This window comes from Anoplopoma fimbria, chromosome 12, assembly GCF_027596085.1.
Source record: "Anoplopoma fimbria isolate UVic2021 breed Golden Eagle Sablefish chromosome 12, Afim_UVic_2022, whole genome shotgun sequence".
Taxonomy (NCBI): Eukaryota; Metazoa; Chordata; class Actinopteri; order Perciformes; family Anoplopomatidae; genus Anoplopoma; species Anoplopoma fimbria.
In genome coordinates this window covers 22,593,528-22,615,780 of record NC_072460.1, presented here as the reverse complement: position 1 = coordinate 22,615,780, position 22,253 = coordinate 22,593,528, and the positions used below count along the sequence as shown (strand labels likewise).

General features: G+C 43.2%; 1 protein-coding gene across 3 annotated transcripts in view; it reads left to right on the top strand.

The window, feature by feature from the left end:
* LOC129099557 (IQ motif and SEC7 domain-containing protein 1-like) overlaps positions 1 to 22,253 on the top strand; it is a 92,708-nt gene that overhangs the window by 65,253 nt on the left and 5,202 nt on the right. The window contains exons 1-13 of one of the 3 annotated variants that reach the window (XM_054608826.1): positions 11,843 to 11,943; positions 12,470 to 12,749; positions 13,008 to 14,287; positions 14,675 to 14,836; positions 15,242 to 15,364; positions 15,745 to 15,911; positions 16,026 to 16,165; positions 17,759 to 17,788; positions 19,219 to 19,344; positions 19,442 to 19,541; positions 19,789 to 19,950; positions 20,304 to 20,480; positions 22,200 to 22,249. In XM_054608826.1, coding sequence (XP_054464801.1) covers positions 11,843 to 11,943; positions 12,470 to 12,749; positions 13,008 to 14,287; positions 14,675 to 14,836; positions 15,242 to 15,364; positions 15,745 to 15,911; positions 16,026 to 16,165; positions 17,759 to 17,788; positions 19,219 to 19,344; positions 19,442 to 19,541; positions 19,789 to 19,950; positions 20,304 to 20,480; positions 22,200 to 22,249 — 2,898 coding nt within the window. Of the gene's footprint in view, positions 1 to 11,842; positions 11,944 to 12,469; positions 12,750 to 13,007; positions 14,288 to 14,674; positions 14,837 to 15,241; positions 15,365 to 15,744; positions 15,912 to 16,025; positions 16,166 to 17,758; positions 17,789 to 19,218; positions 19,345 to 19,441; positions 19,542 to 19,788; positions 19,951 to 20,303; positions 20,481 to 22,199; positions 22,250 to 22,253 lie in introns of those variants that run through there. The other 2 variants (XM_054608828.1, XM_054608827.1) reach the window with 2 other exon arrangements.

Genomic DNA, 22,253 nt, shown 5'->3' with positions numbered 1-22,253 from the left:
CAGGACAGCAGAGAGACATTATTTTAAAAGTGTTTGGCTGATGTTGTACTAGTTGTGAGGCAGTTTGATGATTGGTTGGTCACTGTGGTGCTATTAGGAAGATACATTAGGAAGGTTTTGGGGCTTAAAATTGTTTGAAAATGGATGGAGGCATCTGCCTTTTTTGTAGTAGTTTTGTATTTTTTATTTTGCACTATATGCTCACTGATTAAAATGTTTTTTGCAAACTACACTTTGTTATTTAAATATTACATGTATTTGAATCAAAAGAAAATGAAAGGAAATGTCTTGTAAATAAAATAGCATAGGGCGATATGACCAACATCTTCAATCACAATATAGGTTATTTAATATCACAATGCCACATGTTTTCTGGTAGTTCAATAAATGAATAGTCTTTGAGAACTATAGTCTCTAGTCTTTGAAATAACCATATGGTGAAACCTATTTTAATACTCTTGTGTGAATTAAATTCTTGACAAAAGTACTGAGAATTTTCTATTTTAATTGTGAACTTTAGTGCTAAATGAGCATCACAGTTTGAAGTGAAATTGTATAGGAAAAAATGAATATCTATTTCTGTATATACATATTTGTTATTTTCTGTGACCTGAGTGGTAATGCAAAGAGTGATGGTAACACAGAACCGCAATCTTGATATGATAGTCCCTGAAAATATTTCACATCAGATTTTCAAAAAGAATTAAGATTGTACGTGTTTGTTAATATCAATTTAGACATATTGTCTATCACGATATCTCAATATATGATTTCATCACAATACGATTCCATTGAAAGAAGACAAATTACCACAAGGAATTATGCACATCCCTAATAAAAACTTATTCTGAATTTTTTTTTTGTTAAAATCTTTTCGATGGTGTATGAAGAAGCTGATGATCGTGTTTGCTGCTTTTCACATTCTGCATGTAGACCACAAGCCTGTCTCTGTGTGACTTGAGACAGGTGTGAGTCTGTCACTGCCTCAAATAGATCATTGCATTTTCCCCTCCTCCCTCCCCGACCTCAGTCGTGCTCAATGACATCACTGACACAGGCCTGGTGGTGTACACATTAAAGAGAGCGTATAGTATCGTTTCTAACCAGCGGGTGGCACTGTCCTTCTGAGAGCCCGCTGTGGATCGGGCCTCATCATGTCAGGGCTCCGTCGGGCCTGTTCAGTCGCTCTTGGCTGCGGTGTCCCGCTCCTGTACCCATCATGACCACCTTGGGTATTTATAACCTGCTGTGGCTTTTCTCACATTTACAGTCGGTGCTGCTGCAGAGCGCTAACCACCAGAGACACCAGTCTCGCACTGTTTTCCATCTGACCCTCAAAATTTCACAATGTCACTGAAAAAAAAAAGCGCTGCACATCGATCTAACTCAAAAGAAACCGATAATGAGAGGAAATCAGCGGGGCATTCAGAGGCCGTTCTCTCGTGTGAATGCGTATTCTCCCTCTTTTGTTCTTCGCATGCATTGTTCATCTCCCTCGCAGAGTGTTTACCAGAGTGTGTCACCTCACATGGGTCTATTTTTAGCAGGAGGAGAATAGTGCTGTAGTGTGTTATATGGTATCTGGTAATGGAGTGAACTGAAAGGAAAATATCATAAATGGACAAGCAGGGCCTGTTTCTAATAATGGTACCAGTAAACAAAAAACAACCTCTATCTGCCTTTTATAGAGAGTGAGGGAGATAGCATGCAAACAGGAGAACTTCAGCTTTTAAAGTATTTACCAGGGTTTCATGAAATGTGTTTTCTCTTTTAGATAAAGGAGTGCACAAATCTGTGGTGGAGTTCTTAAGTAACCGTTTGTTTGGTTCCCATCGTGATTTTTTTTTCGTGCATTTTCCTCTGCCGACCAAGTCAGTGTGCGGATGGCAGAGAAACTTTGCCAAGGACAAGTCGCTAGATGCCCACATTCCTATTTTCGGGCAATTTAGAGTCTCCACCCCACCTGACTTGCATGTGTGTTTGGAATGTGAGAGGAAACCAGAGTAAACCCACGCAAACACTGAGAGAACAAGCAAATAGCTCCACCCAGGAGAGACTGAGGAGCAAAACCTGGATCCTTGTTTTTGTCATTTTGATACTGGCTGTTGGTAAATTTGGGTATCGTTTGAAATATTTTTCATACTAGTGCGAGTACATTGCCTGGGTTTCGATACCGATATAAAACTGATAACTTTTTGAGGAATAAAAACATGTTTTTCATGTTCAAAAAAACAGTTAAATCTAGTTTTTATACTAACCTGAGCTAACCACCCTCCTAACTGTAGCTGTAGATTTGTAGCACAGAAATAACAGTCTTCTCATCTTATTCTCAACAAGAAAGTAAATAAAACTATTTCCCAAAATGTTAAACTATTCCGTTAGAGAATAAATCAACAAACCCCATAGGAGAGGACAAATCTAAGCTGCTAGCACATTTAGTTTCTTCCAAATGATGTTTTAATGCCACGAAACTAATCTCAAAAGCCATCTCCTGTAGGTTAGCCTTCAGTTTCCATGTGTCTGGGCAAACAGATTGTTCCTCTCCAGATTGGAATCACATTAAGTGATGTATGAATGGGAGAAAAGCCTCTCAGACATCTCTTGCCACTGATGATCTTTGATCATTCCCACAGGATCCCACGGGCAACACATCTGCTCCGGCTTTGCCGCCAGGATGTGATGAGCACAGGCAGCATATCCTTTAATTACTCTCATTTCAGCTCTATTTATACATCTGCTGCCAGATCCGTCTAATGCACAAAAATGTCTTTGTTCCTGAGAATTCATAGGGAAAATGTGTTTCTTTTTTTGTGTTTCTTTTTTTTTTTTCTTTCTTTCTGATACAAAGTCCTCAGTGTTCCCAAAGCGATCCCGCGCCACTACATCTCATTTAGTATGCCGTTGTATCAAACTATGACATCAGCCCGTTCTAATTGTTTCCAGACCAGGCATGGGCTTAGTTTTCATTTCATTTTCCGTTTCGTAGCGCAGGTCTCCGTCGCTCAGCATCCAGCAAAGGCAGATAATGAGAAACGGAGCATGATGTCATGTAGACAGAGCTCGCAGTGCCAGAGTCTTGTGACCAAGTTTCCAGGAAGTTATCACTTTTCCCCTTTCGTTTCCTCTGCTGTCTTTTCCTCTGCTCTGTCTTCTTTCAGCCTCTCCTGCGATGGGAAAACCCAAGTTTTTCTGCCCTTCTGATAATATTCAGGTACAACATCTGTGGGAATGCACCTGATAAAGGCATTTGTGTGCAGCTGACCCACGGGTGCCCTTTTGGCCTCGCCCCAAGCGTAATGTATCTAGCTTTCCTTACACTAAAACAAGAAGGAAGAGGAAAGGAAAGGGGAGGGCAGTGGTACTGAACCGGGGGGGTTTGATGGAGTAGGAGCTGAAATGCAGAGAGACCATATGTATTGAGTTGAAGAAATGGCGTTTTATGAGCAGAGAGTGGGCCTCTGCTTGGAATTCTCAATGACATCATGCTGGAGCAGAGCCGCGCAGCCCGGACTCAGGAGACGGAGTGGGCCTTCACCAGACGGGCCGACTAGACCGGATCGAAAAACACTAGAGGAGGAAGAGAGAGAGACACAGGCTGACTCGAGTGTCCGCCAAGTTTGTGCAAACTTTTACAGCCCGGCTTCACCTGGAATTCATCCAATTAGAATTAAAGTGATGCTGCCCACGGGCCTCATGCTGAAACAATCATGACAGGCTCGGGGCTTATAAGCTGCCTTCAAAATGAGACCATGATATGAATTCGTATCTCATTACCAAACAAATAAGGTCTAGTTAGCCACTCCCTGTGGTCCGCCTGCACCGGGGCTAATATCTCATATCATGCACACATTTCAAAGATCTAAATGTCTGCCTCCATCTGCGCCTCCGGGGTGATCGCAAAACGACAGAATAATGAGGATGCTGGTTTTATTAAAAAGGAACGTCCTTAAATAGGGTTAGCTCCACCTCTTTTGTTTGTTTTTCCTTACTGTCACTCAGGAATAAATTGATCTCGGTAAGGGCGGGGGAGATGGCGTGATAGGTGAGAAATGTAAGTTGAGTCAAGTGTCTGCAGCTCGGCGAGGCATTAGCAGCTGCAGCCACCAGAGTACAGGGCCAAGGTCTCCAACTGAAATAGATCAGTTGGCCGGTTACGGTCTGTCTGCCTCTCTGCACATAATCATGTATGTCAGTCTGTGTGCATAAATCCCTGCTGCCATCCACAAAGCATGTTAAGATATGCACGCTTTTTCCTTTTTTTTTTGTTTTTTTGTCTCTCGTTCTGCAGCTTTCGTTTGAAGTCTCAGATGAAAACAGTCCAGGGAAGGGGGATCATTTTAGGGGTGCAGACCTCTAATTAGAGGACATCAACATCTCCCTCTAGAGACTGCTGTGTGTGTGTGTGAGTGTGTATGTAGATGATTGGTGTCCCTGTAAACTGGCTCCATGTGGGAGCCATTCTCCGCTGTTTCCTGTGCCTGTTGTCATTAGATAGAAAATACCATTGACTCCAGTGGCAGTTTACCCCCAACCCCCTTCTCTCAGAGGGGTGATTAGTCAGTGGCCTGTCTCGACAACACTGCCAAGTCCAGAGACGAGGCACCGTCTGTTTTGGGGTCCGCCGCAAGTGTGAAGCCTGCACGGCGAGCTTTTGCGACGAAGGTGCATTATGGGTGGCATTTTATCTGCATGGCGTATCCACTCAATCAAACAATGCTGCTTTAAAGGAGGTTGAAGAAAATAGAGGTGCAAGAGGTGGAACGACTTCTTCTCAACTGTGATTTGCTGCAGCAGAAAAGACACAGAATCCTCTCTGGTTCTTTTCTTAGAGCACATCCTAACAGTCACTTCTCAACCCTGAAAGGCTCTATTAATAGAGGTGCTCTCGTTGTGTTGCCCATCTCTCCCCACTAAGTCCCCTTTTTCTCTTTTGTGCAAAAGAAACCCATGTTTCCTCCGACACTATCTTCTGTCTTTACGCCACCATCTCCTAATACTTTGTCTTTTCACCTGTTTCCTATTCCATCCTTTTTGCGACTTATCTACTACATCTATATGCACCCAACGGTATCAAGCTGTCGTTCACTACGCCGTGTGCCTTTAGCACCTCGCTTAATCTCTCATTCCCAACCCTCGCCGTCTGGAGCTCGCTCTCTTTTTCATATGTTTTCACATCTTCTGATAACACCGCCTGAGAAATGTAATTTTCTATTCCACGTCCCCCTGCTCTCCGGGGTCATTTGTGTGTCCCGTCCATGAATGATGAGTGTTTTTCAGTGGGTATCTCATCCTCTTCTCTCTCTTTCTACCCGGCTACAGAGCCACCACGCTCACACCCCCTTCCCTTGCACCCCGCCCCCTTCCATACTGCTCAGGGCCTGGCAAAAAAAAAAAAAAAAACACACACACTCCCCCCTGTCTCCCCAGCCTCCGCCTCCCCCCCTTATACTCCTACCAGCCCGGCATACGGACGACAAGAGGGGAAGAACGAGAAAAAGAAAGAGCTCCATTTGTCTGTCAGAGATTACAGACTGCCACTTAGCACTGACCATGAACGCCTACCACCCATTGGGCCGCTGCTTTTTTACAAGGCAACGAAATGGGAACGTCTGCAAGAAGTAGGCAGCTACGAGCTCCACTCTAGCAGATGGCAGTTCTGAGATGCGTCTGTCTGCTGGAGGAAGCTTTTAGGCAGTAATGTGGACCGGTGAGGGGGACTGTTAATGTTTGGATTACATTGTTTTTGTGAGTACCGGCCGGCATGTGGTGTTTGCAGTGTAACTCAGAGAAGACCCAGTCGCTGCTGGAACTGGAGCTTCATGGCTGGTAAGAGTAACGGCTGGAGAGTGTAAAAACGTGTGTTTATTTTAATGTGTGTGTGTGTGTTTATGTGTGTGAGTGGGTGTGCGCATGCATGCGTGTGTTCTGTCATTGGTTGAGGTTACACCAGGCTGCTGGAGCTCAAAAGGCTTTGTTAAAATGAACAGCGGCGAGACTGTGTGTGTGTGTGTGTGTGTGTGTGTGTGTGTGTGTGTGTGTGTGTGTGTGTGTGTGTGTGTGTGTGTGTGTGTGTGTGTGTGTGTGTGTGTGTGTGTGTGTGTGTGTGTGTGTGTGTGTGTGTGTGTGTGTGTGTGTGTGTGTGTGTGTGTGTGTGTGTGTGTGTGTGTGGAATAAAAGGGGTTCGGATCACATGGCGAATTAACCTGCTGCTTTTGTGCTTCCACGTAATCCACCTCTAGAAGATGACAGCAGGAATGTGAAGCTTTCCGAGCTTCAAGTCGCGAAGATTCATGAATTTTAAAAGTAGGGGTCTGCCATTTCAATTGTGACTCCCTCACAGTGGAAAAAAAACCCAGATCGAGTCGTCCCCCCCCTCTCTCTGAGTCACTGTACGCTATCGTGGTGTGTTTAGTCTCACTGTACAGAATCCATCTGTGAGTTGGATTGCCGACTCCCCCTCCCCTCCTCGGCTGAAGGGCATTCCTGTGGTGTGTCGTGCCCCCCCCCCACGCCCCCACTAGCTGGCCGTGACTGTGTGCTTTTTCATCGCTGCTTCTTCAAGGGCAGGTGCTGAGTGTAGTTTAATTATTCATGACTGTGATATAATGTCAGCGGCTCTGCTGTTGTTGATGGTGTTGTTGGTGTCGTATGAGTCTTGACAGGAGGGAGGAGAAGGGACGCCTTGATTCAGACAGAATGAGGCCCAGCAGTTCACGGGGGAAATAGTATTGATTTCTGATTGCTTTAACTGACAAGGAAGTGGATGGCATCAACAAAGCATCACTATGTAATCATTTGCTGCAGGCGTGCTGTGCTAATAAAGCTTTTAATACAAGCCATCTTGAAAAAGGCATACCAGTCAATAACAAGCAGGCTTTTTGTTCTGATGCAAACACATCTATAACTTATCCATCATAACGTTCCGACTGCTAAATACCCTCAATGCATTGTGATCGAAGTTCTCAAGGAAAACAAAACACATTAAAATCTTTGGACTTGCAAAAATGTTTAATGTAATATAATAATAATAATAATAATAACTGCCATTTTAAGTAGTAATAAAATCAAAGGTTAAAGTCTTTACATGCAGATCGAAGCCGTTCAGAAGTCATGTGGATACATTCAAGACTGTTGTTGTCTGGTTGGATTAGACAGCAGACGACATTTGATTTATTAGAAGTTCTCAATAAAACTTACAGTAGTTATCAGCCATGAGTGTTATGAGGCTCCGGTCGACAATATATCGTCTGCTCCGAACTCTCCAGAGCAATACCGTCAGTCTGCCGGCCAGAGCTACTCTCCAGTTCCCAGCTGTGTCCAACTATAAATCCTCAAACCTGCTCCTCTCAGTCTGGTTATAGCCGTTACAAAATCCTCCATTAGTGTGGTTACTGGTGCTGAAATGACTAACGTACCTGAGTGTTTACTGGCAGATTTACCTCTTTAATGGCTGGATTTCATTAACATGTTACTGTGTGGTCTCCTAACCTTTTACCTGTGCGTGCGTCTGTATTTATGAGCTCTGTAAAGAGACAGAAAACATCTGCTTTTGTTGGGATCGTAACGCATGTTGTCAGTGTATGCTGGCGGAGAGAATTGTGATCTGTTTAATTTAATTAAAAAAGGATCCGTTCACTTTATTTACATACACGCATGAAAAACAGAATTATCAGTTAAAGGCAAATAATCTGATAAGGCATTTATATGTGTTGCATTAGTGTTATTACACATTTTATCTTAAACACCCTGGTGCAGGAATCAGATTTCCATCACCATCTGCTGTTTGTGCTTCACAGACAAAAATACGCCTCAGCAGGCAGATCAGACTTCCTTAGCAACGATGTTGGTATTGCAACTGAATGTTGCTAATGCAAATAGGTATAATGTGTTCATCCAGTAATATTACTTTTTAACATACATGAGTTTAGTGTAACTTTACCTACTTGGGGTCTTTTATTTACCACATGCTCACTCTTTAAGGAACCCGTACACCTGGACAATTTTGTATTGCTGCATTCACTGCAATTCTTGATCCTTTAACTTGTGTTTACATTGATCTTTGCCAAAATTGAAAAGTAAATATGTTTTTGTATAAACCCTTTTCATTGCCATGTTACTAGGGCAACAGCTTTGGTTCAAGTTTACTTCCTCTCAGATATCACATTAACAAACATTGCAACAGGAAATACAAAGGGGTCCATTAAGGATGTTTATGTTGTCAAGGTTGAAATGGACCATAGCATCTTTCAGGAGCAGAACTTAAACTTATAAAATGAAGGCAACAGGCATTAAATCCAGACTCAAGAATAGTGAAAATGCCAAAAAGTAGAAATAAATAATAAAAGATACACAAAGGCAAGTCTAGACAGGTGGGTGAGGAGAAGTCAGATTGGCGTTGTGCCTCGAAACGCATTGCATGGGAAAAGATTTCTCTATAAATATTTTGCATAATGCTCATTTCAAATGGCTTTCAAGTTCACAATTCAGTTACGCTTTACGCGAAAAAAAGAGCATCTTCAAACACGAATTAGAAGTTGATTGGAAAAACATGCAAGCACAAAGCAGTTTGTAGACTCCTCCGTCATCTCTGGGACTTGTTGAGTTATGTTAGTTCCACAATGGCGTCTCTCTCTCTCTCTCTCTCTCTCTCTCTCTCTCCTCCGAAGCTCCAGCCTGCACTTCATTAGCCTTCCTCTATTCCCAGAACTCCTGTAGATGTGACTCCTCTTTTCCGGGATGGAGGAATGTTTCTCCCTCAGGTCCGACTGATGGTACGGGTTCAGGCCTGGGCCTCTTTGTTCAGGACGTGTTGAGAGGGAAGGAGGGGAGAGAGGGAGAGATGGTCGACCCCCCCCCAATCTACCCCCCAAATCCCTGGATCCCATGGCTGAAAATCACTGCCAGCTGAGCTGACATGCTTATCCATGCCTAGATCTGAACCAGCGGGGGCTCCTGGTGGATAAAGAGTCCAGACTGCGCGACAGACACTGTGGAGCAGTTGTTGCTAATGTTGTGAGGTCATATTTCACGGAGGGTACAGTCACTTTCAGGGAAACGGTCCTGGGAGAACCATCATTGCTTCATCCTTCTCCTCTCAACATCTACAACCCTCATACATTATGGAAACAACATGTTGATACAAACGATGACTTCCAGAGAACCATGTGACTTCTGTCTCTTCTCTGGAACAACGTCATACATCTTCCTGCTCTGCTGTAGTTCAGTTCCTCTTTTTTTTTTTTTCTTCAACATCCATTACAGCTCTTAAAGTGCAGCTCTCCTTTCCTTTTTTTTTACCCCTTTTTTCCCACCATCATGAACAACTGACCTCACTCTGTGGAGTATTCAATGACCTCAGAGCACAACGTACTGCAGCATTTATTCCCGCCCTCGTTCCTCCGTGTACACCCAAAGTCACACACATCCCAGAATCTTGGTCAGTAGAAAATAGAGCAGAAAGAACAAAAGTGGAAGGAAGGATGCTGGTCCCATCGGGGTAAAGGCAAATCCAGTTCTACGGCTTTAGTTTTGACTTTGTTCCTTGAATGTTTTTGGAGGTGACGGAGTGAGAGAGCAAACCCCCAGATGAGCACTGTAGTAGCTATTAAAAGCAGCTGGAAGTTTAATGTTTTATTCAGTTATTTAATTTACACTCAGTTCTCATGCCCACAGTTATATTGCCATATTTCATAAATTGGAATTTATTTTGGTTCGTAAATAATTACACAATTAGGCTAAACAATAGAAGGACATTAACTAGGAAATAGAACAGCAGAAAACAATACAACGAATCATGTAACATAAATAGTCAAGCAATCAAACTTTATTTTTGTGTGAACCGAGAAAACGACACAAAAATAAATAAATAGAAAAACTTTAAAAAAAACTTTTAACAACTTGAGAACAATGAACGCAAGACAATAAAAGAATAAAATGTAATAGAATAGAATTAAAGTGCAATAATAGTAGAAGTAGTTAAAACTAGATATAAAATAACAATAAAATAAATTAAAATGATACAACTTCAATACAATTAAATAAGTCAATACATTTTTAAAAATTTGTGAGGCTGATGGAATATCATAAAAACCACAAATTGAACTTATGATGGTGCTGGAAGAGTCTGGAGATCAGCAAAAATTCTCACAATTTATACTGAGATAATCATGATTATGTACCAAATTTCATGGCAATCCATGTAGCAGTTTCCACATATATATTGATCATATATTTTCATATTTTTGCCTTACGGTACTATTTACCCCTTAAGCTGAAATACTGTTATTTTTTACATCTCCATTCCTCTAAAGTAATTTCGGCTTTCTTCATGTCAATATGAATATACCAATGTACCCAAAAGCTTCCTTTCATTAGCACTTCATCCAGGTCAGTAATCAAACTTCTAATGGAGATATAAGAAATTACCACCGGCTGTACTCTGAAGCTGTGACAGCACGCAAGGTGTGACTTTTAACTCCAGGGACGGCGGCGTCACAGTTTGCCACCACAGATGGTTGGGGAGACTCATCCCAATGGCACTTATGCAATAAAGTATGATTCTCACTGTGCTGTTTAGGGTTTATGTTGGTGCAGCAGTATAAAGGCGTTCTCTTTTGCTGATCAACACTTAGACATTTGTGTGTGCATATTGCCCCCAAGGGAGTCAGTTAGCATTTACGTACCATGAAATTCTCCTGTGTGGCGGTGGCCTTGGTTGACCTTACAGGAAGTAGGCCACTTCATGTGAGAATTGACTCTGCTGCAGCAATAAATGAAAGTGAACGCCAATGCTACTACGGATGTGATCATATTTTTCAGTTGCATCCAAACATCATCTAAGCTGTTAGAATCAAATGTTTTCTGGAAGCTGCCTTAAAATAATTAATGGTAGTTTAGCAGCCACAGCAGGACGACCATGTATTCACATTTCACATTTTCAATTTTGGTTGAAGAGCAGAAATGCCTTTTTTGGAAAAGAGGTTATTCTCAAGAGCATTTCTATTGGTTTAGAAAACTAAGTGTTTCAATTTTATGAGTTGTAATCACTTAAGGTATTCTTTGGAGCCATGTTTACTTTATATTATATTGCACTTTTTCTCATAGACAAGAATCAGCAGACAGAAAGGGTCACTTTTGTAGGTTGTGAATTAGATTCAAATGTATAAAATGATAAGTATGCATTGTTTTAGACCGGGACAGACAACATGTCCAAGCCTGACATTTTGCTTGGCTTTAACTAAACGTAGTGAACCGTGAATGACCATCTTTTGCAAACATTTTGTTGGTGTGCGTGCAGGGTGGGGTTGCAAATCAAAAGATCTGTTTTCAGTTTCGAGTAAAAAGTAACTAATGTTGTCACATTAAATGCTAACAAATATATCTTCTGGGAACTCTTGACCATATTCCGTTCCACATTTTCACTTCTCATTAGTTGCTGTTTGTCTTGCAAGCTCTTGTTGCTGAATGTTGATTTCAGGCTGTCTAATGAAGGAAGTGGATTGTGTACACTGTATGGGTGTGTCGAGTCACAGTTCAAACACATTAGGCAGCCAGCTAACAGTGAAGGCACTGTACCATGGAGGACAAGAAATGCTAGTTAGTATGATGTTGGTTAAGGAAAAAGGTGGGCATAGTACACCCACATCTCGTCTATTTCTAAAGGACCGCTAAAGTTATATTTGCTCTGTCATTCGCCTCTCTACTGGACTTTGTATTGGAACAGTGTGTCGTCGCTCCAGCAAACATGATGTAACTCCCGTCGGTCACTGATTGGCCCTTAAAGTGGCATAACTGGAGTTTCCTGGAGGCGCCCGTGTACTCTGGACTTCACTTGGCTGAAAGAATGGTGGACAAGATATGGAGAAGGAGTTGGCAGTTTATAGAGAATAGACGGTCTATTCGCAATAAGCAGTCCTCTTGTAGTACGCCAGAATGTAAGAGTGAGTGAGTAACCGCCTTGTTTTTTTCCCACATTATTTGTGTTAGATTTAATCCAACAAGGACGCCGGATGACTGGATGTGTTTGATATTTGGAGTGTTTACGTGGCATTTGTGTTTTTTTTCAAATGTGGCACAGTGAATTCTTTGGCAGGTTGTCATATTTTCAAGAGTAATTATTCCACAAGTACGACGCAGTACTAAGCAGCTTAGGTAGTTAAATGAAATGTTGATTTTTTCTGTATATCATAAAGTTGTCGAATCAGCATTTACACACACTGCAGTTCACTTCTGTGGTGCCTTATGTGTTTGTATATTCCATAACAGAGACTTTTATTAAAGCTTATTCCATAAATCCCTGAAGGTAAACTACTTTTTGCTCTGACATTTCACGAGATGTAACAGGAAGACAGCTGTGATTAACCTGATAATACTTCTGTCAAACAGACTCAAATATGTTATTGTCAATGTCTAATCTTTTATAGAGACAAGATCAAATCTCTAACCATCCCCTTTGCTCTCTTATTTGCAGTGTGGAAGGGGATGGACGGCCCAACGAGAGTGGCCCTTCCCTGGATGGTGGAGCCGGCTATGGCCAGGGCCCGGTGACTCACGGCTCAGCCATCAGTCCCGACCGATTCGACAGCCCGCTTTACAGCCACGGGGTCCAGCCTGGGCCTCAGAGACCCCGTCGGCCCAAGCTCCAGCACTCGCAGTCCATCCTACGCAAGCAGGCTGAGGAGGAGGCCATCAAGCGGTCGCGCTCGCTCTCTGAGAGCTATGAGCTCTCTGCTGACCTCCAGGACAAACAGGTATTCCAAAGTAGCCTTGCTGAGCAGTAGAGATTAAAAGTGTTGTGAGGAAATTATGATTTGTGTGTGGGTTACGTATCCCAGTTTTGTGAGATTATTCTTGGTACAAATACAGCAGGAAAAGCTGTTGTTAGATGACTCAGAGCCGCTGACATCTGGGAGAAGCAAATTGTCTGTAACATCCAGGATGATGACTTTATAAACCATGTTCGGCTAAGAAAACATAAAACGTTCCATTTACTCCCGTCTTCCCTCTAGGTGGAGATGCTGGAGCGTAAATACGGTGGACGATTCATAACCCGGCATGCGGCCCGCACCATCCAGACGGCTTTCCGCCAGTATCAGATGAACAAGAACTTTGAACGTCTCAGAAGCTCCATGTCCGAGAACCGCATGTCCAGACGCATTGTCCTCTCCAACATGAGGATGCAGCTCTCGTTTGAGGGGCCTGAGAAAGTGCACAGCTCCTACTTCGAAGGGAGGCAGGTGTCTATGACGGAGGACGGAGCCCCGCTGTCCATGGTGCAGTCTGAACGTGGAGATATAGAGGTGCACCAACAGGCCAACATGGCCTCTCACCAAGCCCCACAGGGTGACCTGACAGATGCCATCACGGAGCTGGAGGACGCCTTTTCCAGGCAGGTCAAATCTCTGGCGGAGTCGATAGATGACGCACTGAACTGTCGCAGCCTTCAAGGGGACGAGGGTCCGGACCCAGACGCCATGGGCTGCTCCAAGGTGGAGCGGGAGGCGCCCTATCAGGTGAAGTCCCACCGCAGGGCAGCTGGACGAATGCACGATGAAACGTTGGCGTCCTACAGCGATGTCACTCTGTTCATCGACGAGGAGGACATGTCCCCCTCTATGGCTCGGTCCAGGTCGGGGGACCAGCCCTCCAGCACAGAATCGGACTTGCGGTTGCGGTCGGTGAACTCCTCCCAGGACTACTGGCCTATTGACCCCAAAGATGAGGGTCGTGACACAGACACGAGCTGCCGCAGCACTCCTTCTCTAGAGTGCCAAGAGCAGCGTCTTAGAATGGACCATCTTCCTTTGTTGACCATAGAACCTCCTAGTGACAGCTCTGCAGAGCTCAGCGACCGGTCCGACCGCGGCTCTGTCAAGCGGCCGCCCGTGTACGAACCGCACGGCCACATCGTAACGTCGTCCCAGGCGAGCCCCAAACACATTTCCCACGGACCCCCGCCGCGAGCTTCCTCCCGTGACGACGACCCACCTCTGCGGCACCGCCACCGCCAGCTGGAAGGCCACTTAGCCATCAACGGCTCGGCCAACAGGCAGAGCAAGTCCGAATCGGACTTCTCCGACGGGGACAACGACAGCATCAACAGCACGTCCAACTCCAACGACACCATCAACTGCAGCTCCGAGTCCTCGTCGAGAGACAGCCTGCGAGAGCAGACGCTCAGCAAGCAGACTTACCACAAGGAGACTCGCAACAGCTGGGACTCGCCCATCTTCAGCAACGATGTGATTCGCAAGAGACACTACCGCATCGGCCTGAATCTCTTCAACAAGTAGGTACTCGGCTCTGCTCGAGCAGATGCTTGACCAGTGTTTGCTGTGATTAAGGGCCTGGCAAATGGAGGTGATGCTAGTGAAGACTCTTGGAAAGTGATTTACTCACTGTGTGTTGCACTTTAAACTGTATTAACACCAAATACAAAGATGTTTTGAAAGATATTTGCATGGACAAAGAAATTAAACACAATGTAATTTGTCCGTAATATATGACCAGACATTGAATGGATTGGCATCACTAAGGGGTTAGAGAATCAAAGCTTAAGAATACTTTTTTTAAAGACACTAGACAGTATTTTCTCAGAATTCAAGATTAAACAGTATCAGCTTCTTCACTGCCGTTTTTTTTTTTTTTTTTACTTCTAATTGTTGGATTTTATCAGGAAGCCAGAAAAGGGCATCCAGTACCTGACCGAGAGGGGGTTCATCCCCGACACACCGGTCGGCGTGGCTCACTTCCTGCTGCAGAGGAAGGGGCTGAGCAGGCAGATGATTGGAGAATTTCTCGGCAACCGGCAGAAACAGTTCAACAGAGATGTCTTGGAGTAAGTATGATTTGCCGCCATCTTTCGTTATGATTAGATGAAGGCTAGTGAAGGAAAGACTGAAATGCGTAAAATGAAAACTTCCAGGATCTTTATCCATGTGCATACGCTGATATATACTGAAGCGTGTACTAACACATGGGGGGCATTGTTAGAACTTATTTAATAAAAGAAAAGGAGAAAGTCCCAAAAATTCCATAAAATCCAACTCATTAAGAACCTGCAGGTGATACGATTTACTCATGGCACAAATATGACCAGAATACCGGAAAATCCTCTTTTATAAACCTTTAAATATGATAAAATTGAAGCCCTGTTCGATATTTAAAAAAATGGTGATAATCAATGATGTATGCCATGTTTGTGTTTAATTTATTTTCTGCCATCTGTTCCCTTGTGTACCAGCTGTGTGGTAGATGAAATGGACTTCCAGACCATGGAGCTGGACGAGGCTCTCAGGAAGTTTCAGAACCACATCCGTGTTCAGGGTGAAGCCCAGAAGGTGGAGCGGCTTATCGAAGCCTTCAGGTTAGATCAAACACTGACACATTTAAACATAGGAAAAACAGACCAATAACAGGAGAGGAAGCAGTTATGCTTGGTTTATAAGTACACATCCTTAAAATACAATTTGCATGTATAAAAAAAACAAAACAGCTTATAATAATGTTTTCTTGTAATCATACTAAAAGCATTTTATGTAGACTTCTATTGTTATTTGAAAAGTAATTGCTGCTGGGTTTCTTCTGAGGCGATGGTAATTATTGGAAGTTAGAACAAACTCTAGAATTATATCTGATTTTCTTCTGGTAGTGTTTTCCTCACTACGAGCACGACTGTATATGAGTTTCATAATCGGAGTTTGGCTATAAATTGAGATTGGTTGCTCTCCCGCCTCCTGTCTCCAGCCAGCGTTACTGCATCTGCAACCCCACGGTGGTGCGGCAGTTCAGGAACCCCGACACCATCTTCATCCTGGCGTTCGCCATCATCCTCCTCAACACCGACATGTACAGCCCCAACGTCAAGCCCGAGAGGAAGATGAAGATGGAGGACTTCATCAAGAATTTAAGAGGTGACCAAAACCAAACACCGATATGATAAGAATACATTCTTAGTGAACAAAATATATTAACTGATATTTTAATACATGCATTTTCTCTCCTCACTCTCCTTATCTGTGTGCCAGGTGTGGATGATGGGGAGGATATCCCTCGGGAGACTCTGGTGGGCATCTATGAGAGGATCCGTAAGAGAGAGCTCAAGACCAATGAAGACCACGTCTCGCAGGTGCAGAAGGTTGAGAAGCTCATTGTGGGAAAGAAACCAGTAAGTCCTGTCTATTAAGTTAAAGAAAAAAGATCATTTTCAAGGCATGCCATTAATCTTTGTGGCATCTTTGGCAGATAAGATGTAGACATTGTTGAAAAATGCTTTAATCTGTACTCACAGCCACCAATGGCACACTTGCAATAAGTGTGCAAGAGAGTTTCTGGGATATGTTGAAGAGCCCTCTCACTCCCGTGATAAATCACCTCATTCACAGCCATTGACAGTTACGCAGCCTGTTATTTACAGTAGTTTGATAGATTTATTTTTTCCCCACATGCACTCTGCAAAGATCAGCCCTATTCTGCAACTGATTGGCTATTACTCGTTGCCTCCTTTGCTGAATTTGTTACGTTTATTGCTGACGAACAACGATGCTATCCTTCTTCCACAGTGCTCTCAAATATAACTACAATGTCCTGAATATAGGAGAAAAATGTTGCTTTTTTTCTTAAATGTTGCAATGCATTTTGCCAATATGGACTGAATAGAATTACAGTAAAACTTTGATTTGGTGTCATAATTAAACTTAATGTTAACCTTAATGTCAATATGGCACAATTTATTAATAGCACTTCATATCAGAAATGGTGCCAACCCCTGGCTTAGAATGCCTTTTTGCTTTTCTCCTGATTTATGGATGCTGACATTTAAGAGTTTAATTCCTCGACACAACAGGGAGATATAGAAAATGTGTTCTACCTTTGGGTATTGTTGTGCCTGGACATTTCTAGACCTTCACGCTGGTGATTTTAACACACCCGAAGCCCTTGAGAGATGTCACCCAGTGCTGCAGTCTGATAAAAAATGCTTTCTTTCTGCGGCCGAAGCACATTATAGAGCTTACATAGCTTTAGAGGGAGAAGTGGTTGAAGCCGTGGGTTAATATGGCAGCATGAATTGCAATAATCCGTTGAATCACATATCATTATTCAGTTTATTTCTGTGTCTGAACACTGAACCAGAGCTGTTATTAAATTTAGTTCAGACTGTGCTCCAGGCCGTCTGGAGCAGGGCAGCAGCATTTCGACATTATTCTGCAGGCAATGATGTCTCTTTCATGTTTGAAGGTTAAAAGTGTGATTAACCTATGCAGCTTCGGGGAGAGTCTTGCCCTGCATGGAGGACTTTGTTTCAGTTGGAAGCTCTTCTGCACTGCCCGCAAAAACTGCATTTATTGAAAAATGATCCCTCGTCACCATTTAGCTGCAGAATGAAAAGCTCAGGAGGGCACTCTGTAAAACACTGTAACATAAAAACCACATTTCAATTCCTCTCCATGATAATCAGGTCCAGTAGTGCTGCTCAGAGTTGGAGTTCTCTGGCTGGATCGGTTTTCATTCCGGCATTGTTACAGACTCCCTCGAGTCCGGGAGCAGAGAAAGATCACCAGCCTGTATACAGACCCCAGGAGGTGCATCCATCTTCATGGCAACTTTAATAGTCTAAAGGTGCACGTTCTGCAAGGGCAAATCCTTCAATAAGCCCATTAATTTGCAGGAGAGAGTCAATTTCTGTGTTATCAGAGGCAGTGGTGTTAATAATCCTCACATAACAGCTGCATAAAACATCTTCTTTGTCCTCTCTCTTTAGATCGGATCGCTCCACCACGGCCTGGGATGTGTAAGTAGGCTAAATATCCATAAATCATACTATATTTGATCATTTTTCATCCATTATTTCACTGTATGTGCACAGCTTCCTGCCTCTGTCCCTGGACATTGCAGTTAATGCACATCAAACAGGTCTTTTTAGAGTCAGATTACCTAAAGAGGCACAAACTTCTGCCCCCTGAAGCGTCTCATCTGTCATTGCTGCACCCTGGAGGCAGAATGAGCAGACATAAATTCTTTGGAGGCATTGAGCTGCACCACCTACAGCACTGTTGGCTCCATGCCACGCACATGACTCAGTCATAGAATATACTGTATATCCCCCATTTTTATGGAGATTATTAGTTATAGTCATAATCTTTATGGGAGGAGCTGTGTGCTGATTTAGCACTACATTTTTTTGTACTACACTAATGCTATATATACAGCACCATTGCCTTTGTAAATACTTATTTGGACTTCTCGTATGTAAGGACTCCTTAAAACATCATCATCCTTCATACTATGCCTCCAGTTAATATCACTGGTGAAACAAACCTGATACATGTTAAGATGAAAAGATGAAAACCAATAAAGTTGTTGTCCTAGCAACAACTACTTTTCCTGGATTTCCTTTTTTCAATATAAACGGTGTACAGATAATGATTGTATCTTTGTATCTGCAGCTAGTCGTTATGTTTTTAGCAAAAAACATAACGACTAAATGTCCTGGGGGAAAAAATGACATATTGGAGGAAACACCATTAATTTAAATGGCGAGGCTAGCAATATTATATATATATATATTTGTTATTGTCAATTAAATCCCATGAAACTAACAAAGACGATGAATGATAGTAGGTGGCTCAATACTTTCGGCCTTTAGCCTCAAGTCCATTCATTTCCAATAAAGACGTAAATCTTAAAGAAATGGGTCACAAATAAATACTTTCATTATAAAAGAAGGACAAATATTTTTTTAAAACAATGTTACCCAATCAGGAATTTGTTTAGGACTATTTTCAGCACTCTCAATATTACAGCATCAGGACGGTATATATGTGGGACCAAAATAAACCAAAGAGAACATCATTCATGGTAATCAAAGGAATATGTCATTGTCTTATCTGACAATTAAATATAATGTTTGGACTGTTTTTTGGACCAAACAAGCTATTTAAAGACTTAAAAATCTGAGCTTTAAATCATTTTAAGGCCTTTTTCATTCAATTAAATAATCAGCAGTATAATTCATGAGTTTTATATATTTTTAAACAGTGGTATCAAAAATAACACCACATCTCCCCATACATCACTGTGAATGTGTCATCCTCTGGTCACACCTTCCTTATATTCTGCTCACAGGAAGTGGTGACTTCTGTTTCCTATTAACTCGTCTCAGACTGAGGCCTTAACGAGTGTTTGTATCTGTGCTCCTTTTTTTCTTCTTCTACCTTCTAGGTGCTGTCGCTGCCCCATCGCCGGCTGGTGTGTTACTGCCGTCTGTTTGAAGTGCCGGATCCCAACAAGCTCCAGAAGCTTGGCCTGCATCAGCGGGAGATCTTCCTGTTCAACGACCTCCTAGTGGTAATGAATCCCTCTCCTGTCCTCTCCTCTCCTCTCCTCTCCTCTTTCCTCTCTCTTTAGATCAACCTTTAAAAATATTCTCTCTGTACGATTTCAGGTAACCAAGATTTTCCAGAAAAAGAAGAACTCGGTGACGTACAGCTTCAGACAGTCCTTCTCTCTGTATGGGATGCAGGTCATGCTGTTTGAGAATCAATGTAAGTGGCGTCGTCTTTTGTTCCGTCTGTATCCCCGTGGCGTGTTAGCTGACAGTGTTTACAGCACAGGGTTTGATGCAGCACAGTTACACACCCAGCAGACATGGGAGGCCGAACCAAATGGGCTGTGACGTTGTTTTTAACTCTCCAAACTTCAGACGAATTCGCCCCAATGTGTTTCAACTTGTTTTTTTGATCAATGGCCCTTGTGTGAATGTCTCTCCCTCTCTTTTTGCCGTCGCCCCAGATTACCCAAATGGAATCAGACTTACATCAGCCATACCAGGTGCCGACATCAAAGTCCTCATCAACTTTAACGCGCCCAACCCCCAGGACCGCAAGAAGTTCACAGACGACCTGCGAGAGTCCATTGCCGAGGTCCAGGAAATGGAGAAATACAGAATAGAGTGTGAGCTGCCTTTTCCCCCTCCCCTCCCCTCCCCTCCCCTCACATCCCCCCTTTACTCTGTCTACCTCAGGCTGTGTAAAGTAGAAACAGGGCATGGTCTTCATTACTCAACTGTGGCACTTTACGAGGGCGAATGTTTACAGAGTTCACAGGATGGCTAACAAAAAGGACAGCAGTGTTTTTGTGGTCATTCAAAAAAGCAAGACAGGATGTAGAACGCTTCATGAGTTCCAGACAGCAAGAGGTGGTTGAATACATCTCAGAAAAAGTTATAAAGTCATTCCCTGGCCAGAGTGAGACGATCAAAAAACCGCTGCCACTTACCTCAGTCTTTCCTTGGCTCCTCTCCACAGCCGAGCTGGAGAAGCAGAAGGGGGTGGTGAGGCCCAGCATGTCGCAGAGCTCCGGTCTGAAGAAGGAGGCTGGCAACGGGAACATGAACCGCGCCAGTCTGGACGACACCTACGCCATGGGCGAGGGCCTGAAGCGCAGCGCCCTCAGCAGCTCCCTGAGAGACCTCTCCGAAGCAGGTACAGCCAAAACGTCTCTGTTTTTTAAAGAGCCGGCTCTTTAGTGGAAAAGTACTCTCCTGCTGTCATCCAGCTCTCTGTGATGATATGAAGGGGATGAAAATAGTCAAATGTTGTTGTTTCACGGCACCATATGTTGATTTTAGAGTCCTCCCCTTTAAATCCACTATATATGATTGGAGAGTTTGGTCTGAACAGTGTGTCCATCAATGTTTAACCTTTGTTTTTAGAGAGACTTAAGGTGTGCTCCACCTTTTTTTTTAAATTCAAAGACTGAATACAGACCTTTTTGTGAAGAGGATAATGGTTTAGAAACTCAGATCAACTCAGTGATGAATGAAATTGAAGGGGAGTTGTCACCCCTGATCATCTGGATGAGTTAACTTCTGAACATTCACATTCATGTTTTAATCGTCACTTTTTCTTTATTTTCTGTTTGGTTTTTTTTTAACCTCGCACTTTTGCACACCTAAGTTTTGTTTTACTCAAAAGACATCGTCGTGATAATCTTTTAAGTTTTACTCAAACATCATTTGCCATTTCCTCTCACGTATATATTTGTGAACCAAACAAAGCAGCGCTGATGTGTACCGAAGATCAAGATCTAGTTCCAGTCTTGGCGGTTGACAGTCATTTCACGTCCATGAATATCAGTGTTTAGCACAGCCGCTCTGTCTCTGAAGCAGGAGTACATTTCATTCATTACAGATAACAGCTATGTGAAGTTATCGGGTGATTAACTTGATAACAAAAATGAAATCCAGTCACAGGGTCTGCCTCACTGTTGGTAATACGACACGCTTTGTTCTTATGATCGCTACCTCAACGGGAAATGATAGGTCAGTCAGTGAAGAAGTGTAAAGAAGTCCCTCCTGTCTCCTGTGTTTTTTACGATGCAGGATGTGGCATGTTAGTGGGGTCATTTTTGTTAAGTGTTTTCTTTTTTTCCTTTCCTGCCATACTCCCATTTCATGTGTATTTACTGTGTTATTTCCCATACACATCAGGTATTTTCCTGTTTATGTGTGATTATTGGTCATGTATCATTGGCTGAGTGTGCCTAACAACGGCAAAAGTGCTCTGTTCGCCCCCTCAGACCTGTATATGCCTGTACATCCCATGTGCAACAACCACTGTATTGCTTTTGATGTGTCTCCTCCTCCGTGACTGTCACCGAGACCGGCTTCACGCCAACCACGACCCCCTTTTTTAGAAAACCTACAATCTCGTAGCAACATTAACAAACGAGTTGTCTGATTTTGTTTAGTCAAAGAGTCTGGGAGAGTTTGATTGCGGCATCAACCTTATTCAAAGTTTTTTAAAGCGGCCTGCAATCTTTTGGTAAAACTTCACTTGCGGACATTTCCTTGGTCTATCACACTTTGATGCCTTCGGAGTCCATATTTGTTGAGATTTATAGAAATGCATTCAAAATTTTAGGCAGTTCGAAGTGCGTTTTAAACAGAAATTTTAGCAGCCTGAAGATGTGGCTCCACTATCCAGTCAGCCAGAGTACCACCTGTCACCCACCACCCTCCCAGACCTGAACGCGCTCTCCCAACTCCCAACCCCCCTCCCCTCCCGCCCATATTTGGACCTTACTCACAGTCACAATCCACTTCACTGCCCCCTCTCGGAACTGGCGGGCGGCCTAAACGTCTGTAGTCGATCCAGGAGTGCTGTCGATCTCTAATCTGTGGTATTGCATGTCTCGGGCAGGCAAGCGGGGGCGTCGCAGCAGTGCAGGATCACTAGACAGCAATATGGAAGTAA